At 49.4% G+C, this 22924-nt stretch overlaps 2 protein-coding genes across 6 annotated transcripts in view; one reads left to right on the top strand and one right to left on the bottom strand.

Moving 5' to 3' along the window:
* IFT38 (intraflagellar transport 38) overlaps window positions 1-16812 on the bottom strand; it is a 36086-nt gene extending 19274 nt beyond the window's left edge. For both annotated transcript variants that reach the window (XM_086692205.1, XM_086692204.1), the window contains exons 1-7: window positions 16669-16812; window positions 13690-13801; window positions 12290-12374; window positions 11265-11444; window positions 8411-8506; window positions 5365-5448; window positions 578-711 (exon numbers count right to left, since the gene is read on the bottom strand). In XM_086692205.1, the coding sequence (XP_086548331.1) occupies window positions 578-711; window positions 5365-5448; window positions 8411-8506; window positions 11265-11444; window positions 12290-12374; window positions 13690-13801; window positions 16669-16690 (713 nt within the window). In that variant the 5' untranslated portion in view covers window positions 16691-16812. The remainder of the gene's footprint in view (window positions 1-577; window positions 712-5364; window positions 5449-8410; window positions 8507-11264; window positions 11445-12289; window positions 12375-13689; window positions 13802-16668) is intronic.
* CE3H16orf90 (chromosome E3 C16orf90 homolog) lies at window positions 7705-22834 on the top strand. 4 transcript variants are annotated; one of them, XM_086692224.1, is made up of 3 exons: window positions 7705-7995; window positions 21747-22097; window positions 22503-22834. In XM_086692224.1, the coding sequence occupies exons 2-3, from the start codon at window positions 21914-21916 to the stop codon at window positions 22658-22660; spliced, it is 342 nt and encodes a 113-aa protein (XP_086548350.1). In that variant the 5' UTR covers window positions 7705-7995; window positions 21747-21913; the 3' UTR covers window positions 22661-22834. The 4 variants fall into 4 exon arrangements, with proteins under 4 accessions (XP_086548350.1, XP_025772695.2, XP_025772694.2 ...); XM_025916910.2 differs by lacking the exon at window positions 7705-7995 and adding an exon at window positions 20489-21222; XM_025916909.2 differs by lacking the exon at window positions 7705-7995 and adding an exon at window positions 20499-21252.
* The last annotated feature ends 90 nt before the right edge of the window (window positions 22835-22924 follow it).

Here is a 22924-nt window from a genome sequence, read left to right on the forward strand (position 1 = left end):
AATGACAAAGAGACACAGCAAGCAAAGGAGGGTACAAAACGAGAGAGAGAGAGAGAGAGAGAGAAAGAGTGCCCGCAGGCTCCAAGAAAACGTGAGAAACACACTTGGAAGGCTCCAACGACCTAGAAGGCATTTGGCGCCCCCATTATCATCCGTATTCCCTGGAAAAGAGGTTTTCGGTGATGGAAAGCCAAGAGAAAGACGAATTACCGGTGAAGAATGATAAAGGTCTAAAACCTACTCACACTGAGAAAGGGGAGTGTGCTTCTGTTACCCCTCATTTACGGCAAGGCCCAGATCTCAGGAGACGAGCCTCGCACGACGTTCACCATGTGGACTCGCTCACTCGGCCCTGCGTTCCGAGAAGCTGTAGAAGCCTGCGGGGAGGCCCCGGGTGCAGTGAAAGGAGGGGGAGCACGAGCTGCACAGAGCGCTCGTTACCGTGAGCGTCGCCCGTACACCGGGAGGCCGAGACAGTCCCACGGGAGGCCGTCCCCGCTGCCCGTGCGCCGCTCGCTCACCCAGCTGGAACTTTCAAAGACGACAGTCCACTCATCCTTCACGTGTTCGCATCTACCTGACACTCTGCAGAGTCTGGAGTCGCTTCCGATTTCTTTCCAGTTCTAATTTCCTCTTCTCGATTTTGGCTTCTAAATTAGCTTCGTCAGAGGCCACGTTATTGAGCAGGTCTTTAGTCTTCTGAACCTGTGCCTACGGTGAACAGGAAGTGAATGAGGCGGGTGCCAACAAGGAACACCAACCCGACTCTCGGCAGAGAGGGACTTCGCGACTCGGCAGGCACCGCGACACAGGAAAGCAGAGTCAGCGAACAGGGCAAAGCCGCCCCTGGCCATCACTCAGTTAACCAACTCGTTGCAGAGGGAACGTCACACAGGCCCAGAAAAAAAATGACCGTCCTTTTTCCACGAGAAGAGGTGGTTTCTTGCCAGGGAAACAAATGAAGACGGAAAAAACAGCGTCCTGGGCAGAGGGGAGAGGCTCCCAAGGCCTCCTGCGCAGCTCACTTGTTTAGACTGGTCACCCAGCTACTGCTCTGAGTTGGTAGTCTGCCTCTGTTTACACCGGTCAGGTTACTCCCCTGCTTACAAACATCTGACTCACAAAATGTGTGCACACGCAAGCATGGCTTTATTTAGAAGGCGACAGAAAGAAACCTTAGGGGGTCCCAGCCCTAATCCTGCCTGCTGGGACCGAGACAGAAGGCACCTCTTCTCTCCCCGGCAAGTAAACCTCGACTACAGACTAAAACAGAGAAACTACCGCGTGAAGGCAGTGCGAAAGCGGCCCCCTCAGCGGACCTGGCCTTCAGGCCGGAGCGGGGGTAGCAGGGCCTGGGAAAGAAGGCGAAGTGAAAGAGAGAGATCACGGACAAACCGCAGGCCTCCCTGTTGTCTCACGCCGGTCTGGGAAGCCGGCCGGGCCGGGCCTGGGCTCCGAGCTGCCATCGGCCGCAGCAGGAATGGTGTCCGGGAGCGTGGGGCTGCCTCCCAAGTTCTGACGTCCCAACTCTGCCTCACGTCCCCGACGCCCAAGGCGGGCTTCTGCCCACCAGGACCCCACACACGTGTCCTCACCCACGAAGGCCTCGTGTCTGCTCACCTGCAAGTCTATGACACGCTGTGGGGTCCACAAAGAAACCCTCTAAGGAGCGTGGACACTCCGTGACTGTCAAAGACTATATATCTTTGGAAGCAACCACCTCTATTGTTTATTTATGGTTTCATTTTTTTCTACTAAGTACACTCATCATTTCTAAGGTGCTTTCATGAAAATAATCTTATCACTATCCGTTTGCTGCAAGTGCTTTAAAAATCCCAAAAGAGATCTAAACTCACTCACAAGAAGACAAGGGGAGTTTCTAAACAAAAAACTCAAGTTGATGGCAACTATTTCTCTGACTCAAAGTCAGATTAAGCCTAGTGCATTTATCTGACTTCAAGAATAAAAACAACTTGGGGCCCCTGGGTGGCTCAATGGTTGAGCATCCAACTTCAGCTGAGGTCATGATCTCGCAGTTCATGAGTTCCAGCCCCACATCGGGCTCTGTGCTGACAGCTCAGAGCCTGGAGCCTGCTTCGGAGTCTGTGTCTCCCTCTCTCTCTGCCCCTCCCCCACTTGCATTCTGTGTGAGTGTCTCTCAAAAATAAAAAAACTTAAAAAAAGAATAAAAACAATTTTTTAGGGGCGCCTGGGTGGCTCAGTCGGTTGCACGTCCGGCTTCGGCTCAGGTCATGATCTCACGGTTTGTGAGTTCGAGCCCCGCGTCAGGCTCCGTGCTGACAGCTCAGAGCCTGGAGCCTGCTTCCGATTCTGTGTCTCCCTCTCTCTCTGTTCCTCCCCCACTCGTGCTGTCTCTCTCTCTCAAAAATAAATAAACATTAAAAAAAAAATAAAACAAAACAATTTTTTAAAGGTATGCACTCCTCAAATAAGAAACACCAGGGTGATAAATACAATTTCCCCTCGCCTGAAATAAATGGCCTATAAATAAATAATAACCCCTTTTAAGTATCCACGCTGTTGTTTTGGTTTTGCTTTTAGAATTATCAAATATCATGGATACTTTGCAACACTTAACAGACACCTGAAAAGGTGTTCACCAACTGTCGCATACCTGAAGCTAATGTAGCACTGTGTGCCAACCACACTTCAATTAAAGAAAGGAAATAATAAAAAAAAAGAAAAAAATTAAAAAAAAAAAAAAAAGGGGAGGCCTGGGTGGCTTGGTCGGTTAAGCATCCGACTTTGGCTCAGGTCATGATCTCACGGTCCGTGGGTTCGAGCCCTGCGTCGGGCTCTGTGCTGACAGCTCAGAGCCTGGAGCCTGTTTCAGATTCTGTGTCTCCCTCTCTGTCTGCCCCTCCCCTGTTCATGCTCTGTCTCTCTCTGTCTCAAAAATAAATAAACGTTAAAAAAAAATTAAAAAAAAAAAAAAAAGAAAGGAAATAACAAATAACACATACATGCATGCAAGCATGCATAGAGGGTTCTCCGGGAAATGAACTGGGCCCTCATTTGGCTACTGTACTCCTAATACATACTTAGTGCTAAAGGCACATTCAAGCCATGTTAACTCCATCCAGCCAGAACACGGACAAGCAGTTAACTTTTCAACTGAGAAACCATCACAACTTACCAACAGCTGGGGTAGAACACGAAGCATTTTCTCCTGGCCTAGGTCAGACAGGGTTGCCGACTTGAGGCCCCATCACCGCTAAATACCTGACTCCGTATTTTGCATGAATGGGGTTCTCTCCTCCTCAATCACTGGCTCATGAAATGGACACGGATGCACTACCACCATCTAGTCCTCAGACCCTCTCAGGTTTCCCCACTTGTCCCCATGAAGTCCTTAACACCAGGCGGAAGTCACCCTTGGCATTCCGTCAGCACATCTCCTCGGGCTTTCCTGGACTTTCGCATACTTTCCGCTGGTGAAGAGTACAAGCCAGGTAACCTGCAGAATGCCCTTCAATGTGCCTTTGTCTGATTAGCTTCCGATCATGCAACTTCAGCAGGAAAGTACAGATATGACCGTATCCGGTGCATATTTCCGGGTGCAGAATTCTGATTTGTTCCATTACCTGTGATGTTCACTTTGACCACTGGATTAAGGGGGTGTCTGCCAGGATTCTCATGGGAAGTTACTCTTTTGTCCTCTGTAATTAGTAAATACTTTTGTGGGGAGCCTTTTTTTTTTTCTTTTTTAAGTAATCTCTACACCCAGTGTGGAGCTCGAACTCACAATCCCAAGATGAAGAATCACTCCCTCTTCTGACTGAACCAGTCAGGAGCCCTGTGGGGAGCTACTTTGAAACTATGTCAGATACTTTCTCTTCATCAGCTTTCAATATTTTTTATATCAGTGAGAACTCATGGTCTCCCATTTCATTCAATGCTCTATAAGCCATTACTATAGTTTATTCTGAAGCTTAAACTGTCCCTAGTTTAACCAGGGGAAGCCCACTCAAGCTGCTCCCGTGTCCCCCCGACAGACCCCTTTCATTCTTTGGGCACTTCCTTCCTTGCTGGCCCAAAAGGATCTTGTACCTTCCTGTCCCAGCTCTGGACTCTGACATTTCTCCTCAAGAGCCTGGTTCCTTTTAGTGGAGAATGGTATTTAGAAGCCTAGATGTGGGTGCCAAGTGTGCTCAGAGGTAAGAAAGATAGGAATGTGGACGTGGGTGTGCATGTGTACGTATATAAATATGACATAAACACGTGCACAGACACACAGGCAGGGAGCTGGCTACCTACCTAACTAGCCAGTGAAAACCATGCATTTAACCAATAGCTCCAACTTCAGGGTTCATTCTCATTTTCTTCTCTTTCTCCTCCACTAACTCTCTTTTCCAAGAGTGAGAACCTAGGCATTCATCACCTTTAATATAGTTACCTACTTATCCATCTGTCTATATGCACTCAACCTCCCATCTCGGCTGCTCTGCCCTTCTTACCTGCTGAGGCTGCACCCTGACGCTGGGTTCAGGGAGTATTACTATTTTAGGACAAGGATATTATAAAAACCTATCAATCTTAGAATTGACAGCTCTCAGCAAATTCTTGTTTTATGCTACTCCTGCTTTACATAAGCCTCCCTGCCTGTGTGTACTGAATAAAATGAATCACTGATAACACAGGAATACCTACTATGGGCCAGACTGTGTCTGACACACTGTTACAACGAATACACAGAAGGACCCCATGTGGCAGACACTGCCTTTCTCCCTGTTTTACAGACGAGGAGAGTGAAACACAAGGAGGTTAAGCAACTTGCCTAAGATCACAAAGTGGGATTCAAACCCAAAGCCATCGGAGTCGAGAGTCTCCCTCACTACTAGCCTCCAAATGAATGCCTGAGATGAGATGAGCACGTAATTGACGGCGGGTGAGCAGTTAACGGTGGCGGCCATTCTATTCGTTACGGCGCCATTTAAAAATCTCTGTGCCTAGGTTTCCACACCAAAAAAAAAAAAAAAAAGGAAAATCTAAAAATCATTTAAATGCCCAACTGTGATGAATTAAATGATTAAATAAAGTGTGAAGAGTCCATAAAAGAGAGCATTACTTATGAAAAGTATTGAAGAATTTAAGTGAATTATGAAATTATTAAAAGCGACAAATTTTGAAGGAGAAATTTTTCATATTTATAACAAGGGGGAAAATAATAAAAGTAAGCAACCTACGTATCCTAGAATGTCCTCTGCATTTTTCACTTCCCCACTTTCATATCCCTTCTCTGTCAACAGGACTAGGGTTGCCCTATCTTAAGAAGGCAGGGACTAAATCAATTATTTTCAAGTCCCAGGCACAAACACTTTAAATAAAAGCAAACAAGCTTACCAGAATGTCTTTTATTGCAATTCTCATCACTTTTTCAGTCTCATTTATTTCTAGAGGTCTGGCAATTGCTTCTGTTCTCAGTTCCTGTGAGAAACAATGACATGAAGTTCCTTTTTAGAAGAGGAATTCTCGGGGCGCCTGGGTGGCGCAGTCGGTTAAGCGTCCGACTTCAGCCAGGTCACGATCTCGCGGTCCGGGAGTTCGAGCCCCGCGTCAGGCTCTGGGCTGATGGCTCAGAGCCTGGAGCCTGTTTCCAATTCTGTGTCTCCCTCTCTCTCTGCCCCTCCCCCGTTCATGCTCTGCCTCTCTCTGTCCCAAAAATAAATAAACGTTGAAAAAAAAAAAATTAAAAAAAAATAGAAGAGGAATTCTCAAAACCAATTCCTAGATGTAGATACAGCTTATGGACTAGTGCTCTAAAGTCCCATTACATTGTGGACCTCTGATGCAAAACCCCTTCTTCTAGCAATTCCTCCAAACGTTCTTCTAACCCTAATGCCAACCTGGCCTCCCTCCAGCTCCCTGGGCCTTCCTCAGTTACAGGCCCCACGTCCCCACAACGCCACAGACAAAACTCAGCCCACCTCTATCATCTTTACTCCCAAGTTTGCTTCTTTACCTATATTCATTCGTGGGAACCCCAAACAAGTGCAGCTCAACCTGCCGTCTGAACCCCCTGCCAGCCTCTAGGATCCTTCCTGTGATTAATTCCCTCTAAGTTGCCTGTCACCGACATCTGCAGCCAACGAGAGGAGTCACCTTGGTCCTGCCCCCTAGCATTAACCACTAACCAATCACGGGAGGCATCTGTGCCTATCATACCAGTACCGGGAAATTCTCTGAGCCGTGGGATTTTAACGTGGACGCAGTTCTGAGGTTTCTGCAGCACGTTCCCAAACTGTCTTGGGCTTCCTTCATTCCACAGCGCCTCTCATCTCCCCCACTGTGGAAAACTACAGACGGCAGGGACCATGACCTATTCAAGGACACAGAGCATGGTGCCTTGCCCGTGACTGATACTAGTCCTCGGTGAGTACATGAAAAACAAATACTGGACAGGGGATCCTCCTCAGACCACGACTGTATACAGAATTTGAGAAGTTCCATATTCATGGCTCCCATGGCAACAGTCCGGCCACTGATTATTTCAATTCATTAGAGGATGGTGCTGAAAGAGTCCCCAGTGGAATCCCGGTTCAAGTCTCACAATGAAGCTACAGCTCTGTGGCAATTAGCAAGTGACCAGCTCTCGTCTCTAGGTCTCTTAGAATCATGTGTAGACACACGTGCCCTCCTGCACTATAAAGAGAAAACACAGGCACCTGAGGGGCTCGGTCGGTTAAGCATCTATCTGACTTCGGCTCGGGTCATGATCTCACGGTCCGTGAGTTCGAGCCCCGCATCGGGCTCTGTGCTGATGGCTCGGAGCCTGGAGCCCGCTTCGGATCCTGTGTCTCCCGCTCTCTCTGCCCCTCCCCCACTCACGCTGTCTCTGTCTCTCTCATTCTCTCAAGGGTAGATGTTAAAAATTAAAAAGTAAATAAATAAAATAAAATAAATAAAAAATAGAAAACAAAGAACCCAGAAAGCCTAGAGCTGCCTTGTTAACTGAATGAGCTATTAGACGGGAGCGGCCGTTGTGTTCTGCCAACTGCCCTTCACCGGGCGGCCACCACCAGGTTACCGTATCGAGAGCAGGGATGGTGAGCTGGTACCCAAGTACCCTGCTTCCAGACCACTCCTGGAGCAGAAATGAAAAGCAAGAGAAAAAACACTATCATACTTCATCAGTGATGCCAGAACATAGACCAGGAAGTGAGAGGCCACGGCTGACATACCAGACCAGAACGAGATGAATTAACCGCATTGAACTTAAAAACGTGAGATGTGAGCACGTGTGCTTCCAATGACATACGTCTTTACACGTAAGAGTTAAACAGCATCCATTTCTTCTTCAACCAGTGGCTCCCAAACTCTGCCGCACATTGGAATCACCCGGAGATCTTTAAAAGCTGGATGCCTGGCTCTTAGCCCCAGACATTCTGACTCACTGGTTTGGGGGACAACGTGGACATCAGGTGATTTAAAAGGACTATAGGAGCTCTGGAAGGGTTTTAGGAAGCACGCTCTTAAACAGCTCCTTACATGTAGTGGATGAAGCATTCTCCTTGATGGGCGCTGGCTGAAACAAGCATTGCAAATGAATTTTAACCATAACATCCACTTCAGCTGAGTGGTTGGGACTGCCTAGGTCATGGGCTCCCCAAACCTGCTGCACGTCAGAATCATCCGGAGACTTCTAACTTCCAATGCCTACGTCATACTCCAAACCAATGACATCAGAACAGAAGCTGGTATCCACACACACGTGATTCTACCGGGAAGCAAGGTTTGGGAACCATGGGCTCAGAAGAGCACTATGTAGACAAGAATGCTGAGTTCCCCAGGATAAAGCACCATGATCAGCAAAGTCTGCTATGGGCACAAGGAGGAAAGTTCCAGCAACATGCTACATAACTGCTATTTGTGAACTAGAAGCCACAGCTATTAAAAACAGACCAGTGGCCCTAGAAGCAAGAATGGCAGCTAACGCTGTGTATTACTTCCCAGCACGGGATCTCATTTAAGCAGGTACATTTATATGTATGTATATATGTGTGTGTGTGTGTGTGTGTGTGTGTGTGTGTGTGTGTGTGTGTGTGTGTAGATATATATGTATATATACACACTTAACGTTTACTCATTTTTGAGAGACAGAGAGAGAGAGAGCGCAAGCAAGGGTGGGGCAGAGAGAGAGGGAGACACAGAATCCGAAGCAGGCTCCAGGCTCTGAGCTGTCAGCACACAGCCTGACGCAGGGCTCAAACTCATGAACTGCGAGATCATGACCCGAGCCAAAGTCGGACACTCAACCGACTGAGCCACCCAGGAGCCCCAGTCAGGTATGGTTTAATGAAATCAGAAGGACCGGGAAAAGCAGAACTGGAAAGGAAACGCTGAAAAATGCTTCGTTGAGGAAGTATTCAAGCATCCGAATACTGCTTACCCTCAGCTCCACCTCCTTGCCCAGCAGGTCATACAGAGAGGCCCCTCTGGATGTGATCTCAGAAGCAAGCTGCCTGGCTGCTTTCAAGTCTGCAATCTGGAAGGAAAAATATCAAAAACGGAAACCTCGGTGATACGTTAACAGACATTCAGAATAATCAGTTTGTTAACATCGATTCCTGTCTCCCGTCAGGATACCTGACTACTGAACATGTTTTGCACGGGACACATGTTACACCCTGCGGAGGCGCACTCCCAGGACACGTGGGGCTCTCCGAAAATCCAAATGCCAAGTCAAATGTATTCCTCAACCAGGAAGTGTAGGAGGGTGAAAGGGACATGCTTCCTATTCCGACTCGGTCCCAACAGGGGACCCCGAAGGTAGCAGGGTGACCACAGGAGGGACAACCGGAGAGGCACACGTCCTACCGCAGAACCCTGGTGTCCCGCGTTCATCGCTCCCACCCCCCGAGCTCCCGCCTCTGGACGGGCCGCACGGGGCCGCTAAGGCCCACGTGACGTAACGCGCCCACAGCCCTACAGCAGCGCCCGGCTCCCTCAAGGGTGGCAGCTGCTGCCGTGAAGATGACGGCCCGTGGTCTGAGCACAAGCTTCTTTCTTAGGGTTCACAGGTCACCCCCTCTTCCTTGCATCTGCGACGTTTTCCAAAGAGCCCCGATGTTCCTTGCTCTGCTCCCTCTTGCTCTCTTGCAATTACATGTCACCCCCTCTTATTCCCAGACCACCAGCAACAAGGCTCCCTCTTCATTCACAGCTGAGGACTCTCTTCCCGCTTCTGCTTCCTTCAGCCCCAGCTGCACCCGCCTCACGGCAGCAAAGATCTGGTTTTCTCCGCGGGAGTCTCACCTCCCCCGCTTCCGGGCCTGGAGTACATCAGAGACTGGTCCCCCGAAGTCTTTCTAGTCACACTGCCTCCTGAGTTCTAGCCCTAACGCCATCTGTGACCTGAGGCCCGACACCTCACACTGAACGTGTTCCAGACCAAACGCCCCACCCTTCCCACCAAGCCCGCTCCTTCCATGCTCCCCTCCGTTTGGGAAACCGGCAACTTGGTCGGTTCCGGTGCTCAGACCAAAGACTTTAGAGCTAGGAGGTCCGATACCGCACGGACTTGCCACATGTGGCCATTTTCAATGTTAAATTGTTTAAAATTAAATAAAATTTAGAAAAGAAAAAAATGAATAAAGAAGTAAATAAAAAAACTTAGAACCCACCCGGCTGTGCTAGCTACGCGTGGCTAGTGGCTGCCGTACCGTGCGGTGCGGATAAAGAACCCATCCATCATCACAGACAGTTCTACCGGACAGCGTGGCTATAGGATCTTCCTTGCACTGTCTGTTTTCTCTCAACTCACATCCAAGCCCCCAAGATGTACGTTCAAAGAAGGTTCTAACTTCCGGTCACTTCTTTCCATAGCCCCTAGGTGTGGGGGCGCCTGGGTGGCGCAGTCGGTTAAGCGTCCGACTTCAGCCAGGTCACGATCTCGCGGTCTGTGAGTTCGAGCCCCGCGTCAGGCTCTGGGCGGATGGCTCGGAGCCTGGAGCCTGTTTCCGATTCTGTGTCTTCCTCTCTCTCTGCCCCTCCCCCGTTCATGCTCTGACTCTCTCTGTCCCAAAAATAAATAAACGTTGAAAAAAAAAATTTTTTTTTAAAAACTTAGGTGTGGTTTCTCTGGCCTGACCACGGGCGACCGCCAAGGTTTTCCCTGGCAGGCCCCACGGGGAGAGCTGCGCCCACCGCGCACCAGAAGAGACTCCTCGCTGCAGGCTCTGACGGGAGTGGCAGTCAAGGACTCCGGCCCCCTGACCCACCGGTTCCTACAAAATATCCACCTTCCTAGCCCCAGGGCCTCCCCTCCCAGGTCTCCCATCCGCGGCCTCGGGCTGAGGTCCTCTCTGGTGCCTCCCAGGCTTCCCTGTTAGGGAGCCGGGGAGAAAACCCGAGGACACTCTCCCCAAAGACCCAGCACCCACCACTCTGCCACTCCTGGTCCTCCCCCACCTCAGGGCGAAAACTGCTGGAGCCTTTTGTTCAGAGCTCCCTCAGGACACAACCCTCGACTGGTGCGCCCTCTCCTGGGAGAAAAAGGAATGGCGTCGGGGGGGGGGCCGGGGGGGGGGGACGGACACTTCCTCTGCTTTTAGCCCCTTGCCCAAACCATGACAGTAAGTGACTCAGGACTTAACTTCCACTTCTGACTTGCTGCTTGAACCAAGACTCCGGTGCCTGGCAACTCAGCTCCCTCCTACCTCGGCTGAGCTCCTGACGTCACCCACTTGGTTCAAAGTCACTGTCATCTCTTGCTTTGTAACAGGTCCACCTCCACCCTCACCTCCCCCCTCAGTCTGATCTCACCCCAGCGGCCAGAGTGATGCTCTTAACACAGAATTTCAAATCCCTTCCCGTCCTCCTGCTGAAGATGGCACCTCTCCCATCTCCCTACTGAAGACACCTGCCCCGGCCCTCCCCACCCCTGCCCTGCTTTACAGTTCCCCACACATCGGCCACCTGTGACCTGACATTCCTTCCGCTGTGTGGTTTAGTCTGACGCCCCTAACTGAGCCACAGGAAGAGCGGGCTTCCGTCCTCGATGTTCATGCCCAGATCCCCTGCGCCTGAACTGTGCCTGGCATAGAGCGGGCTTTCGATAAGGAGCTGGATTAATTTACCGCGGCTTCTGTTTGTATCCAAGTGCCGACGAGTGCAAAACTGAAAAACTGCTCTCAGTTAAGGCGTAAGGAAAGAAGTGGCGCCGGGAGTATCTGACAGGGTCCATTTCAGACTCTAAGAAATAAATACTCCGTCCCTCACCAGGAGCCTTTCGTGGTCCTCACCTTTGAGCCGAGATCAAACTTGAATTTGCCGACGTCCTCTTCTCCTATCTTCGAGCCCTCCAGCCCTTTGGTCTTCATGGCGTTATAAAGGACAGAGGTGATCTTGAGAAGTTCTCTCACTGCGTACCCATCTGCCTGATAAAGCTTCTTGGTATTGAGTTTTATATGTGCCTTGGTGGCCTATTTTCAGACAAAAGAAGGGTAACAGTTTAAGGCCCTTTCCACGAAAAATCTAAATCAAATCCTATGTAGGTAATTTGAAAATCTCTCTCCAGTAACCTGACTGTGTTAAGGGTCAAACTTTCAAGCGGCTCAAGCACTGCAAGCGGGTGTGTCAACGGACGCCATCTGGATGGAGAGCAATTTGGTAAGGGACAAGAAAATTACAAATGCACATTATCTTCGCCCCAACAATTCCAACCCTAAGGACTCATGCTAGAGACGCAGTCATGAAGAAAATGGTATGTACAGGTTATTCACGACAGCGCTGTTTCAGAGAGCCAAAGTTTCAAACGTCTGAATGCCTATCTGTGTATAAACCACATAAATCATGGTATACCCAGAAAAGCACTACTACTCAGCTATAAGAAAGAATGAGGAAGCTGTATTTGTATTTGGAAAGTTCTCCAAAATGTACCATTAAGAAAGCAAGATCCCAAACACCATGTGTGTGAAGGAAGGGCAAAGAATGTATAGTGTATTTGCTTACCTATGCATAAAGAAACTCTGGAAGATGCGACTGGGGACGGAACTGGGTCAACGGGCAGGCAGGATAAATAAGCCATTCTACTGTTTCACATTTTTAAAAAATGTTGAACCACGACATCTATTACCCATTCGGAACTAACGAAATAGAATTCTTAACAAACAATGAACTAAAAACAGAACCCCAAAACTCTGTGCTGGTGAAACGGCTACCGGAAACCTGCTAACGGGAGGCGGTCAGAAACCCGCAAGCGGCCCTAACGAGGACTCCTCTCCAGTGGGGTCAGTGTTATCACTCTGTCACAAAGCTGGGAACTAACCATGAACTGGGCGATTGCCTTAATGAAGAAAACTCGGTCTTGTTCAGTCTCCACATCTGAAGGGATGTCAGTGTGAGGTTCATACCTTTCACAGAAAGAAAAGACACAAGTTAATTAAGTGGAAAGTTAACACAAGAGAAAGCAGGAAGCTGAGGGGACCTGTGACAATTAGCTCTTGGAGTCCCCAGCTAAGGGGGCAAGGTTAAGAGAGACCTCAAAAGCAGCATAAAATGCTAAACACTCAAGGGAGTGAGTCCTCACCTAAGAACAGATTTATGGGATTCCAAAAATCAAGTCTGGGGCTCAGCATACAAACTTAAATCTGTCTCAGACCTGAAAGTGTAATTAACATAATCAGAACCATTACTCTAGCCGACAGTCCTTGACACAGGGCTAACGCGTGAGGTTGGGAAGCGCGGAGTTACAGGTGCCAATGACGACCCGCCAGGGGTCAGAAGCCAGCAGTCTCTTTCTAGGCAGCCTGCATGCTAAGAAGGGTTTTTACACTTTTCGAGGATTATCTATCACAAACAAAACACGTGTAAGAATTTGCAACAAAGATTTTATGTAGCCTGTGACAGCTAAAATAGTCACAATCCCCTTAGAAAAGTCTGCCAACCCTGAATCGTGGTAGATTTCTCACACAAGATGAAATTTAAACCTTGGTAATTTCTACTCCAGTACTCATCAAAGTGTGTGGAGAGACCATCACTCCCTGTGAAGTGAGAGCACGGAGATGCGCTTGGACCTGAGCGCAGTGCATGCTTCCGACTAAGAAATCTTCTTTTACCACTGCCTGGTATATTCCCTTCTACCACAGTGTTCTTGGTACTCCACTGATTTTTTTTTTTTTTTTAACATTTATTTATTTTTGAGAGACAGACAACAAGCAGGGGAGGGGTAGAGAGAGGTAGACACAGAATTGGAAGCAGGTTCCAGGCTCTGAGGTCTCAGCACAGAGCCCTACGTGGGGCCTGAACCCACGAACCATGAGATCATGACCTGAGCTGAAGTCAGACACTTGAACGACTGAGCCACCCAGGCGCCGCTATACTCCCCTGATTTTTAACAGGTTACAAAGGAGTCTGTCAAACTCACGATTTATTGAATTCTTGGGGCGCCCGGGTGGCTCAGTTGGTTAAGTGTCCAACTTCGGCTCAGGTCATGATCTCACAGTTCGTGGGTTCGAGCCCCGCATTGGGCTCCACGCAGACAGCTAGCCTGGAGCCTGCTTTGTATTCTGTCTGTCTCTCTCCCTCTCTTTCTCTCTCAAAAATAAATAAACGTTAAAAAAAATTTTTTTAATTTATTGAATTCTTCCTTTTGCTTTACAACGGTATCCTATTCTTGGTAGCTATGGAATATGGTATTCATTCTTAGACCTCAATAAAAGTTCTAACCGTTTCACCAGCCAAAGAAGCACTTCAGACACAAGTCCAAAATTTGGTGTGCGGAAATTTTCCATAGAGATATGTCGAGGGTATCCCAAGGCTCTCATCATCTCTGTGAAATCTGTCCAAAGGTAAAACAATTCAGTCAGTTCCCCATCAAAGACCAACCACTTATTAACTTCGACAATTCCCTTGCTTTCCCTGGTTATTCCCAACATAGTGACAGTTTGGGGGACTATTTATCAACTCTCTAAGAGGGAAAGTAAAAAGGAGATGAAAGTTGAAATACCTCCTCTGCTTCCTGAAAAACATTTAAGTTCAACGGGAGGGCAAAGTAAAAGCTTTACATTATAACAGAGTTTAGGGACCGGCTGTGAATCTGTCTTTGATAGGTCATTTCTCTTGGATATCTTTCTCTGTACTATTCAAAATGAGAATTACTTGTGGGGCAGGGTTCCCTCCCTAAGGAGAAAAAAAAAAAAACCAAAACCTCAAGGCAACCTGGCTATACACGTACCACACGTACGTGACAACATCCGTCACGACCTTGTAACAGGAGACCCCCTAGTTCAGACTACGTGTTTGTGTCTTACCATATATGGGAGACAAAGAAGTAAAAAATAGATTTAAAAAACTACACCACGAGGCACTGGGGGCTCAGTTCTTCGGGTACGAACCCAACTGAGCAGTGCCGGCAAGAATAAAGTTGCTTCCCGGAAAGAAAAGCCTCAGTGTCACGACTCTGCCCGAGGATCCCGCTGCACCTGGCTTTATACACGGTCATAAGGAAAAAATACATTACATGTGAACAGTGTTTATGTTTAGAGGTGATGGTGGTCAGGGAGAAGTTCACCTGAGTTATTGTGGAGTTGTCTTTTTTATCTTTGTTTAGTGAGCATATAGGACTAAGGTCCTATATAACCCAAATTTTAAAGGTTAATTGCATATTTAAAGAAATCTTAAAGAGACTGGTGGAACTATACAGCAATACTTAGATTTTTTTTTTTATACACCAGAACAAGAAACAACACTACTAATACTTTTCGAAACCGGAGGTGGTGGTCACTAAGCTTTGAGCAGAAGGAGCAAATGAACACAACAAACGTTTTTTGCGTTTCCACAACGTGCCAAGGTCTATATTCGGTGCGCTTCTGGCTACAGAATGCCTGTCCTCGCCCTTCCTGAAGGTTCAAAATATCTCAGCGACGTTCACAAATAAACTTCCTGGGCACCGGAGGTTAGGTTGGTTGTCAGCAGGCAACAGAAGAGAAGGTACGAGCAAAGGAAAGAGCAAAGGCACAGAGGGCCTCTGTCACTGTTTTCTGGGAAATGTGAACAGAGTGGGGCTAAATCATGTGGCAGTCTTCCCACCACACAGCCAGGAACTGCCTAAATCCGTCCTCCTATTGAGTTGTCAGGTTCGGTTAATTCCGCAAAATGGGGACCATTTGAGACTCTTACCGTAAATTGCACACAGCTTGCCGTTCATTAAGGGCAAAATGTTCAGAAATTCCCTTCTTATACCTTCCCCCGCAACACAACTCCATTGAGCGTCCCCTAGCAGAACGCTGGCCTCGGCCTCCTCTAACTGTGGGGGGGCAGAAACCGGTCTCTACAACGCACAGTCCCCCCAGACCCCGCAAATCCCAGAGGTCGTAATTCACACCATGGTGCTACCAGGGGTGTCAATGAAACGCGATGCCCGCAGTCACCACTGAAAGGAGTAAGCGTTAATGGTGACATTTGCAGCAATTCGGTTGGAAAACTGGCAGCAGAGACTCACCCCAGACCACCCCACCTTGGCAATCACCGGCTCCACCCACGCAGGTGGAGCCAGTCTGCTCGACCGCTTCAGATTCAGAAAACGACGGTGCATAAAAGGCAAGAGAATCCGATTCACACAGTGCCAAGTCCGGATCGTTGGTTCCACCCGGTTCTAGCTGCGTGACCTAAAGCAAGCAACTTTACCTCCCTGTGGCTCAAAGTATTTCATCCCGATTACACTACCGACCTCACTGCCAAAGCGAGGACTAAAATACCGTATTGAATGTAAAACGCCTGGTGTGTAACAGGTGCTCCAAAGAATGAGTAACGAATTCTCTTATCCGGATGCCACTTCCCCACCCTTCCAGCAAAGGCGTCTGGGCTCCCCTCTCCTCACCAGCTCTGTTAGGAAGCACGCAGGCTTTGGAAGTTAGACAACCTGAATTCAAACTCCAGCGCCAGCTCTCACCGCCTGTGTCCTCTGACCGAGTTACCTGACCTGGCTGCCCGTTTCCTCCTCTCTAAATACAGGAGCACAGGGGCGCCTGGGTGGCGCGGTCGGTTGAGCGTCCGACTTCAGCCGGGTCACGATCTCGCGGTCCGTGAGTTCGAGCCCCGCGTCAGGCTCTGGGCTGATGGCTCAGAGCCTGGAGCCTGTTTCCGATTCTGTGTCTCCCTCTCTCTCTGCCCCTCCCCCGCTCATGCTCTGTCTCTCTCTGTCCCAAAAATAAATAAACGTTGAAAAAAAAAACAAAAATTAAAAAAAAAAATACAGGAGCACAGAGTAGCTCCGAGGAGTAAATGAAACGATGCACACGCACAACAGGAACTACCTGGCAGATCGTAAAAATTCGATATCAGCCGCAACTATTATCAATCACCAGTCCCCTCCTCGGTTTTCTGAGCTCTTAAGCTAACCCCACTCAAAAACGTCTCATCGTCTTCCAATACGGCAGCGAGCAGCCCCGTGTGGCAATACAAGTCCTATGAAATTAGATACAATTAACCCCGGCTCCTCAGCCGCACTAGCCACACGCGGCCGCGGGCACACACACAACCCCCCGCCATCGCAGAGACAAGGCTGGGGCGCCCAGCCTGGAAGTGGGGGCTGGGGGGCGGCAGCGGGCAGGGACACCCCTGAGCCGCACAGGCTCGAGAGGGGGTTCTGGCCGTGCAAGCCTCGGACCGAGGACACGCAGGTGACAGCGGGCAGGTATGCCTTACTGCGGAGGTCGCGGAAAGACATGGCGCTCTGATCCCCAGCAGCCTGGAGTCTGGGTCGCTCGCCCTCAGCGCTCACGGGTTTCTATGGCAACACACCCAGCCCGCAACGGCGCGCGGCCGGGGCCAAACAAGACTGGGCCGGAAGGGGCCCGGTCGCGCGCGTGCGCATGCGCAAGCGAGAGGGCGCTGGGCCGGGTGCGTCTGGCGACGCTGAGGGTCGCGGCTAGGGGCTGCGAGTGTGCAGCATTTGCGTACCCTTCACACACGTTGCAAACAAACATGTTGCCCTGGCGGACACATTCTGATCACCTACTACGTGCCTGACACTGTGCTAGGCGCTCTACGTACTGCTTCACATTTCTTCCTCAACTCCCCTAGACAGAATGTACGGGAGTGTTACGAAGCCGGGTCTCCCTCCTGGGTCACGTGCCCAGCACATTTCTCTCTGCCACGGGTAAACTTGCTGGCTTCACCGGCGACCGAAGGCCCAGAGAAGCGGCAACAGCATGAAGGGGCGAGGCCCGGGATGTAGCTGAGCGAAAACCCAGGCTGACCACCAGGCGGCGACAGGCGGCTCTGGCGCGACCGCGCCTGCGCAGCTGGCTCGGGCTTCACAACAGGCCGGAAATCGGCCCCGGTCTTTGCAGGCCGGGGATTGTCCTGGCAACCGTGGCTTTTGGGGCGTGGGTGTGGGCGTGAGCCCGTGGAGGGAGCGTGGGGCTGCTAGGTGAGGGATGCGCGTGACACGTGGCCTGGCCGCTGGGAGATCCCGTGGGAGTCCTCCCTGCCTGGCTGCCAAGGTGGGAGGCAGGCGACCGAGAGGGGCTGGGGGCGTGAATGAAGTGTGCCGAGTCCGGAAGGGCGGGCCAAGAGGAGGTAGTGCCACCCTCTGGCCACCCTCCTCCCTGTTGGTGTGGGCGAAGGAACCGACGCACAAAGGCTCGACCTGAAAGAGAGTCCCGAAATAGAGCCCACACACCTGGTCGCGCTTCCGTGGAGAGTTTTGTTTTTCCCTAAACGTAAAGCTTAAAATCTATAGTTTTCTAGAAGAAAACTTAGGGGAAACGTGTTGTGACTGTGTTGAGCAAGATCTCTTAGATACACCAGAAGTATGAGCCCTTTAAAAAAAAAAAAAAAGTTTAGAAAAAAATACATTGGACTGCAGCAAAATTTAAAACTGCTCTTCAAGACATTTTTAAGAAAATGAAAAGATAGCCCACAGTCTAGAAAAAAATATCCACGAAACACACGCGATGGGAAGATTTGTATCCAGAATACATAATGAACTCTCAAAATCAGTAAGGAAGCACATCAGTTAGAAAGCAGACAAAAAGGGGGCGCCTGGGTGGCTCAGTCTGTTGAGCCTCCGATTTAGGCTCAGGTCATGACACGTGGTTGAGGAGTTCAAAAACCCTGACAGTGCGACGCTTTCAAAGAATGTGGAGCAACTTGAACTTCTGTATATTATTGGTGAGAATCTAAAACAGTGCAGCCACTTTACAAAACCGGTAATTTTTTATAAAATTAAATATATATTTAACATATGGCTGGGGCGCCTGGGTGGTTCAGTCGGTTAGGCCGCCAACTTTGGCTCAGGTCATGATCTCATGGTCTGTGAGTTTGAGCCCCGCGATGGACTCTATGCTGACAGCGCAGAGCCTGGAGCCGGCTTCCAGTTCTGTGTCTCCCTCTCTCTGCCCCTCCCCTGCTCATGCTCTGTCTCTGTCTCAAAGATAAATATTAAAAAATATATATATATATATATATGGCTGAGCAATCCTACTCCTAAGTATTTGCCCAAGAGAAACAAAAACTTAGGTTCACACAAAAACCTGTACACAAACATTGATCCCAAAACTTGAAAGCATTCAAACGACATCCCTCAATTTATGAATGGATAAACTGTGATACATCCATATAATGGATTACCACTCAGCTGTAAAAAAAGAAACGAACTGCTGATATATATAGGAGGACAATGCTGAAACTCCAATGCCTTATGCTAACTGGAAGAAACCGGACTCAAAAGGCTACATAGTGTATGATTCCATTTACATGACAGTCTGGATAAGAAGACAAATCAATAGTTGCCAGGGGAAGGTAGGTGCAAAAGAATATTTGGAGGGTGATGGAACTGTTCTATATCTTTTTTTTTTTTTTTAACGTTTATTTGTTTTTGAGACAGAGCATGAATGGGGGAGGGTCAGAGAGAGGGAGACACAGAATCTGAAACAGGCTCCAGGCTCTGAGCTGTCAGCACAGAGCCTGACGCGGGACTCGAACTCATGGACCACGAGATCATGACCTGAGCCAAAGTCAGCCGCTTAACCGACTGAGCCACCCAGGCGCCCCATGAACTGTTCTATATCTTGATCGTGGTGCTAACTATACGACAGTAGGTGTTTATAAAAACTTACAGAACTATGCACAAAAAAAAGGTCAGTTTTACCATATCTAAAATTGTATCTCAGTAAGCATGACTAAAATCAAAAAAGCTTTAAAGAAGCAAAACTAGAGTGCCTGAGTGGCCCACTTAGTTAAGCGTCCGACTCAATTTCAGCTCAGGTCATGATCTCACGATTTGTAAGAACCTGCTTGGGATTCTCTCTCTCCTTCTCTCTCTGCCCCTCCCCCACTCTCGAAATAAAGAAATAACCTATTGTCAATTCTTTGGGGTATATAGCTAGGAGCGGAATTACTGGGTTGTATGGCAATTCTATGTTTAACTTGTAGAGGAACTGCTAAACTGTTTTCCCACAGTGGTTGCACCATTTTACATCCCCACCAGCAGTGTAAGAAGGTTCTAACTTCTCCAACATTTTCATTAATATTGTCATTTTTTTTTCTTATAGCCACCCTCATGGGTATAAAGTAGTATCTCACGATCATTTAAATTTGTAATTCCCTAATGACTAATGATGTTCAACATCTTTTCATGTGCTTACTAACCATTTGTGTATCTTCTTCGGGAAAAATGTCTATTCAAGTTCTTCATCCTTTTTTCAGATAAGGTTTTTGTTGAGTTTTTAAGAGTTCTTTATATATTCTGGATACTGTGCTTATCAGATATATAATTTATAAGGTTATCCCATTCTGTAGCCTTTTCACTTGATAGTGTCTTTTGTAGCACACAAATTTTCAATTTTGACGAGGTCCAATTTATCTATTTTTTCTTTTGTTGCTTGTGCTTTTGTTATTATATCTAAGAAACCACTACCAAATCCAGGGTCGTGAAGTTTACCCCTGTGTTTTCTTTAAATAGTTTTACAGTTTTAGCTCCTACAGGTAGGTCTTCATTGTATTTTGAGGTAATGTTTGTAAATGATGTGAGGTAGGGGTCCAACTCCATTCTTTGCCATCTGGCCGTCCAGTTGTCCCAGCACCATTGTTGAAGAGACTATTTTTCTCCTATTGAATAATCTTGGCACCCTTGTTGAAAATCAATTGACCAGAGATGCATAGGTTTATTTCTGGACTCTCTTTTCTATTCTATTGGTTAGGACGTGTATCCTTATGCCAGTTCCACACTCTGGGTTACTGTAGGATTATAGTAAGTGTTGCAAACAGCGGTAAGGAATCTTCAAACTTTTTCTTTTTTGGAGAGTGTTGCTGTCTCAACCAGGTTAAACCTTCAGTCCATGAACAAGGAGATACACACACACACACACACACACACACACACACACACACGTGTGTGTGTGTTTATGTTTCCCTTTTTTTCTAGCACTTTTGTAGTTTTCAGTATGTCTTCCACCTCCTCGGTTAAATTTATTCCTGTTTTATTCTTTTTCTTTGCTACTATGTAAAAATACAATTAATTTTTGTGTGTTGATCTTGTGTCCTGCAACTAATGAGCTGAACTTTTTATCTCTAATGGTTTTATCCAAATAGGTTTTGTTTTTACATGTGACTTCATGTTTTCCCTATATGAGAACAGGTATCTGTGTATGAGAAGTTTAACTTTTGAAGAAACTGTCTCCCAAAGCAGTCATATCACTTTACATGCCCCCCAGCAGTGCACAGAGCCCCAGTTCCTCCACATCCGTCCTTACACTTGGTACGACCCACATGATACCCCATCACCAACTTACAGGGCAATGGACGGTTAGAAAAATTAAGTGACTTGCGCCACCCCAAACCACCTTCTCAGCAGGCTCAAAGCACTGGCTCAGATCTCACCAAGTCTGTGCCCTTAGAGTCTCATTTCCCACCCACGGATGAGCAAACTGACACCCCAAGAGGTCACTGAGGGAGTGACTCTCCGGCCTTCAAGACCTGAGTCTGTTTTGTGTGGCCTGTCCCAAACCAGATCAGGGACCTCCTCTAGGATTCCACCCCCTTCCCTTGCCCTCCACCCACCCTTGCCCTACCCCAGAGCATCATGCTCTCCCAAACTTGGGGGTCCAGGAAGGCTGGGAGTGTTCCGTTTGACATCACAGAGCCGGTTGCCACGGGAGACGTGCAGACCCAGGCAGGGGAGAGCCGAGCCCTGCTGCACAGGAGGCCCAGCAGCTCCTCCCCCACCACGCTGGCCCTCCATGGAAGCCTTGGTCTGTGCGTTCTCTGAGCTGCGCATAAGAGAAGGTGCCCGGCTGCAGGGAGGAGTGGCAGGAGGAGAGAGGCCCTCCTTTCCCAACCTGGGCCCAAAGCCACCGGAGTGGCCTCAGGGACATGCATGCTTGGGAGAGGGCAATGGCCAATGGTCTAGGCTGTGTGATCCCACAGCGGGCCTGGACCCACTGTGCAATTTCTATACTGACACTAGAATGCCGTTTCTAGGCTAGGGGGGCAAAAATGGGTGGTAGAAAGGGCTTGAAAATCCTGAAAAAAACCTTTGTGCCACGGTCTCGGGCTTCTCAGACCTCCCTGTCGGATGGGAAAGGGAAGAGGAGTAACACGTTGGGTGAGGGTTGGCGGGAGGCAGAGGACTGAGCCTGTTTGGCGGACAGGCAGGCCGAGGCTCGGCAAGCCGCGGGTGGTGCCCATTACGCGAGCTGGCCTTAAAGCACGTGACTGTGTTCTCCCCTCGTGGCTGCCGCGGCCTGCGAGCCACCACCCTCCTGCTGTTCCCTCTGCAGATGCAGTGAGCTGGGCCCGAGGACATCCCAGCCACCCCGACACGCCACCCAACATCTACGAGGGGGGCCTGGGGGCCCAGCAGCAGTGCCCCGGTGCCCAGGGAAGCAAGCCCAAGAACTTCCGGCTGCGTCACCTCCGGGGCCTGGGTCTCTACCTGCCGAGCCACATGCAGCCCGCCGGCCAGGGTGAGAGCCACTGGCTGGGCCAGCTCATGGCCAGGGGCTGCCTCCCACCGCCCAAGGGTATGGCCTGGCCCCTAGACCTGCCACACGGGACTTTGGGCCCAGGGGACAGCCACCGCTCAGTTCTTCTGGAAACTCAAGTGCCCGGGGACAGCCTGGAAAATCCAGGTGAGGCAGGGCTGGGGACAGGAGGATAAGACCCAGAGAAGGGTTTGTTGGGGACTCAGATGGACCCAGATGGGCCCTTCTTCACTCCCGAGGTTCCTGGGTTCCTATCCCAGCTTTGCCTTCAATGAGGGACCTTGGACAACTTCATCCCCACCACCCCACCCCCAGCTTCAGTTTGCCCATTTGTAAAATGAGGGGGCTGAGTTAGACAAGGATCCTTCTGGCTTGAACCATCCATTTCCTTCTTTCTCCTCCCTTCCTTAGGGCTCTCTTTCTGGAGAACTGCTCCTCCTTTCCTATTCTGAAGAATGCCAGGTTCGGGGTGGGGGGTGCGGTGGTCATAGGATGGGCTAACAACCTCCCTTCAGTCCCTCTGAGTGATTCCTCTCCGTCCACTTTCTTCAGCTTCCAGTTCCAGCGTGGACCCGGCCAAGGGTGCCGCCTCCCAGCCTGGTCCGCCAGAAGGCTTGGGGCTCAGGCCGAAGAGGTCCTGGGGGGCCTCAGAGGAGTCCACATGTCCCGTGTGCAAGAGAACCCGCTCTGGGGCTCTGGAGAGACCATAGGGATCTGATGGCAGGACTGGCTGTCCCAGCTCGGGACGGGAGAGGAAAGGATGGCTCAGGAGAGGGAGGCAGGTCCAGAGAGGAAGGGCTCAGCCCTCACCAGGAGTCACCCCACAGAGACACCCCAGCAGCTGCCCAGCACCAGAGCCTGGGCCTCAGGAAAACTCAAGGGGGGGGGGGAGGAGGGAGGAGGAGGTCCCGTGGGAGGAACAGAAAAAAAAGAGAAGCCCTTGCAGCCTGCTCCAACTCAGGTCAGCCACCTGT

This window comes from Puma concolor, chromosome E3 (genome assembly GCF_028749965.1).
Source record: "Puma concolor isolate L17-30 chromosome E3, mPumCon1.1.hap2, whole genome shotgun sequence".
In the NCBI taxonomy this organism is placed as follows: Eukaryota; Metazoa; Chordata; class Mammalia; order Carnivora; family Felidae; genus Puma; species Puma concolor.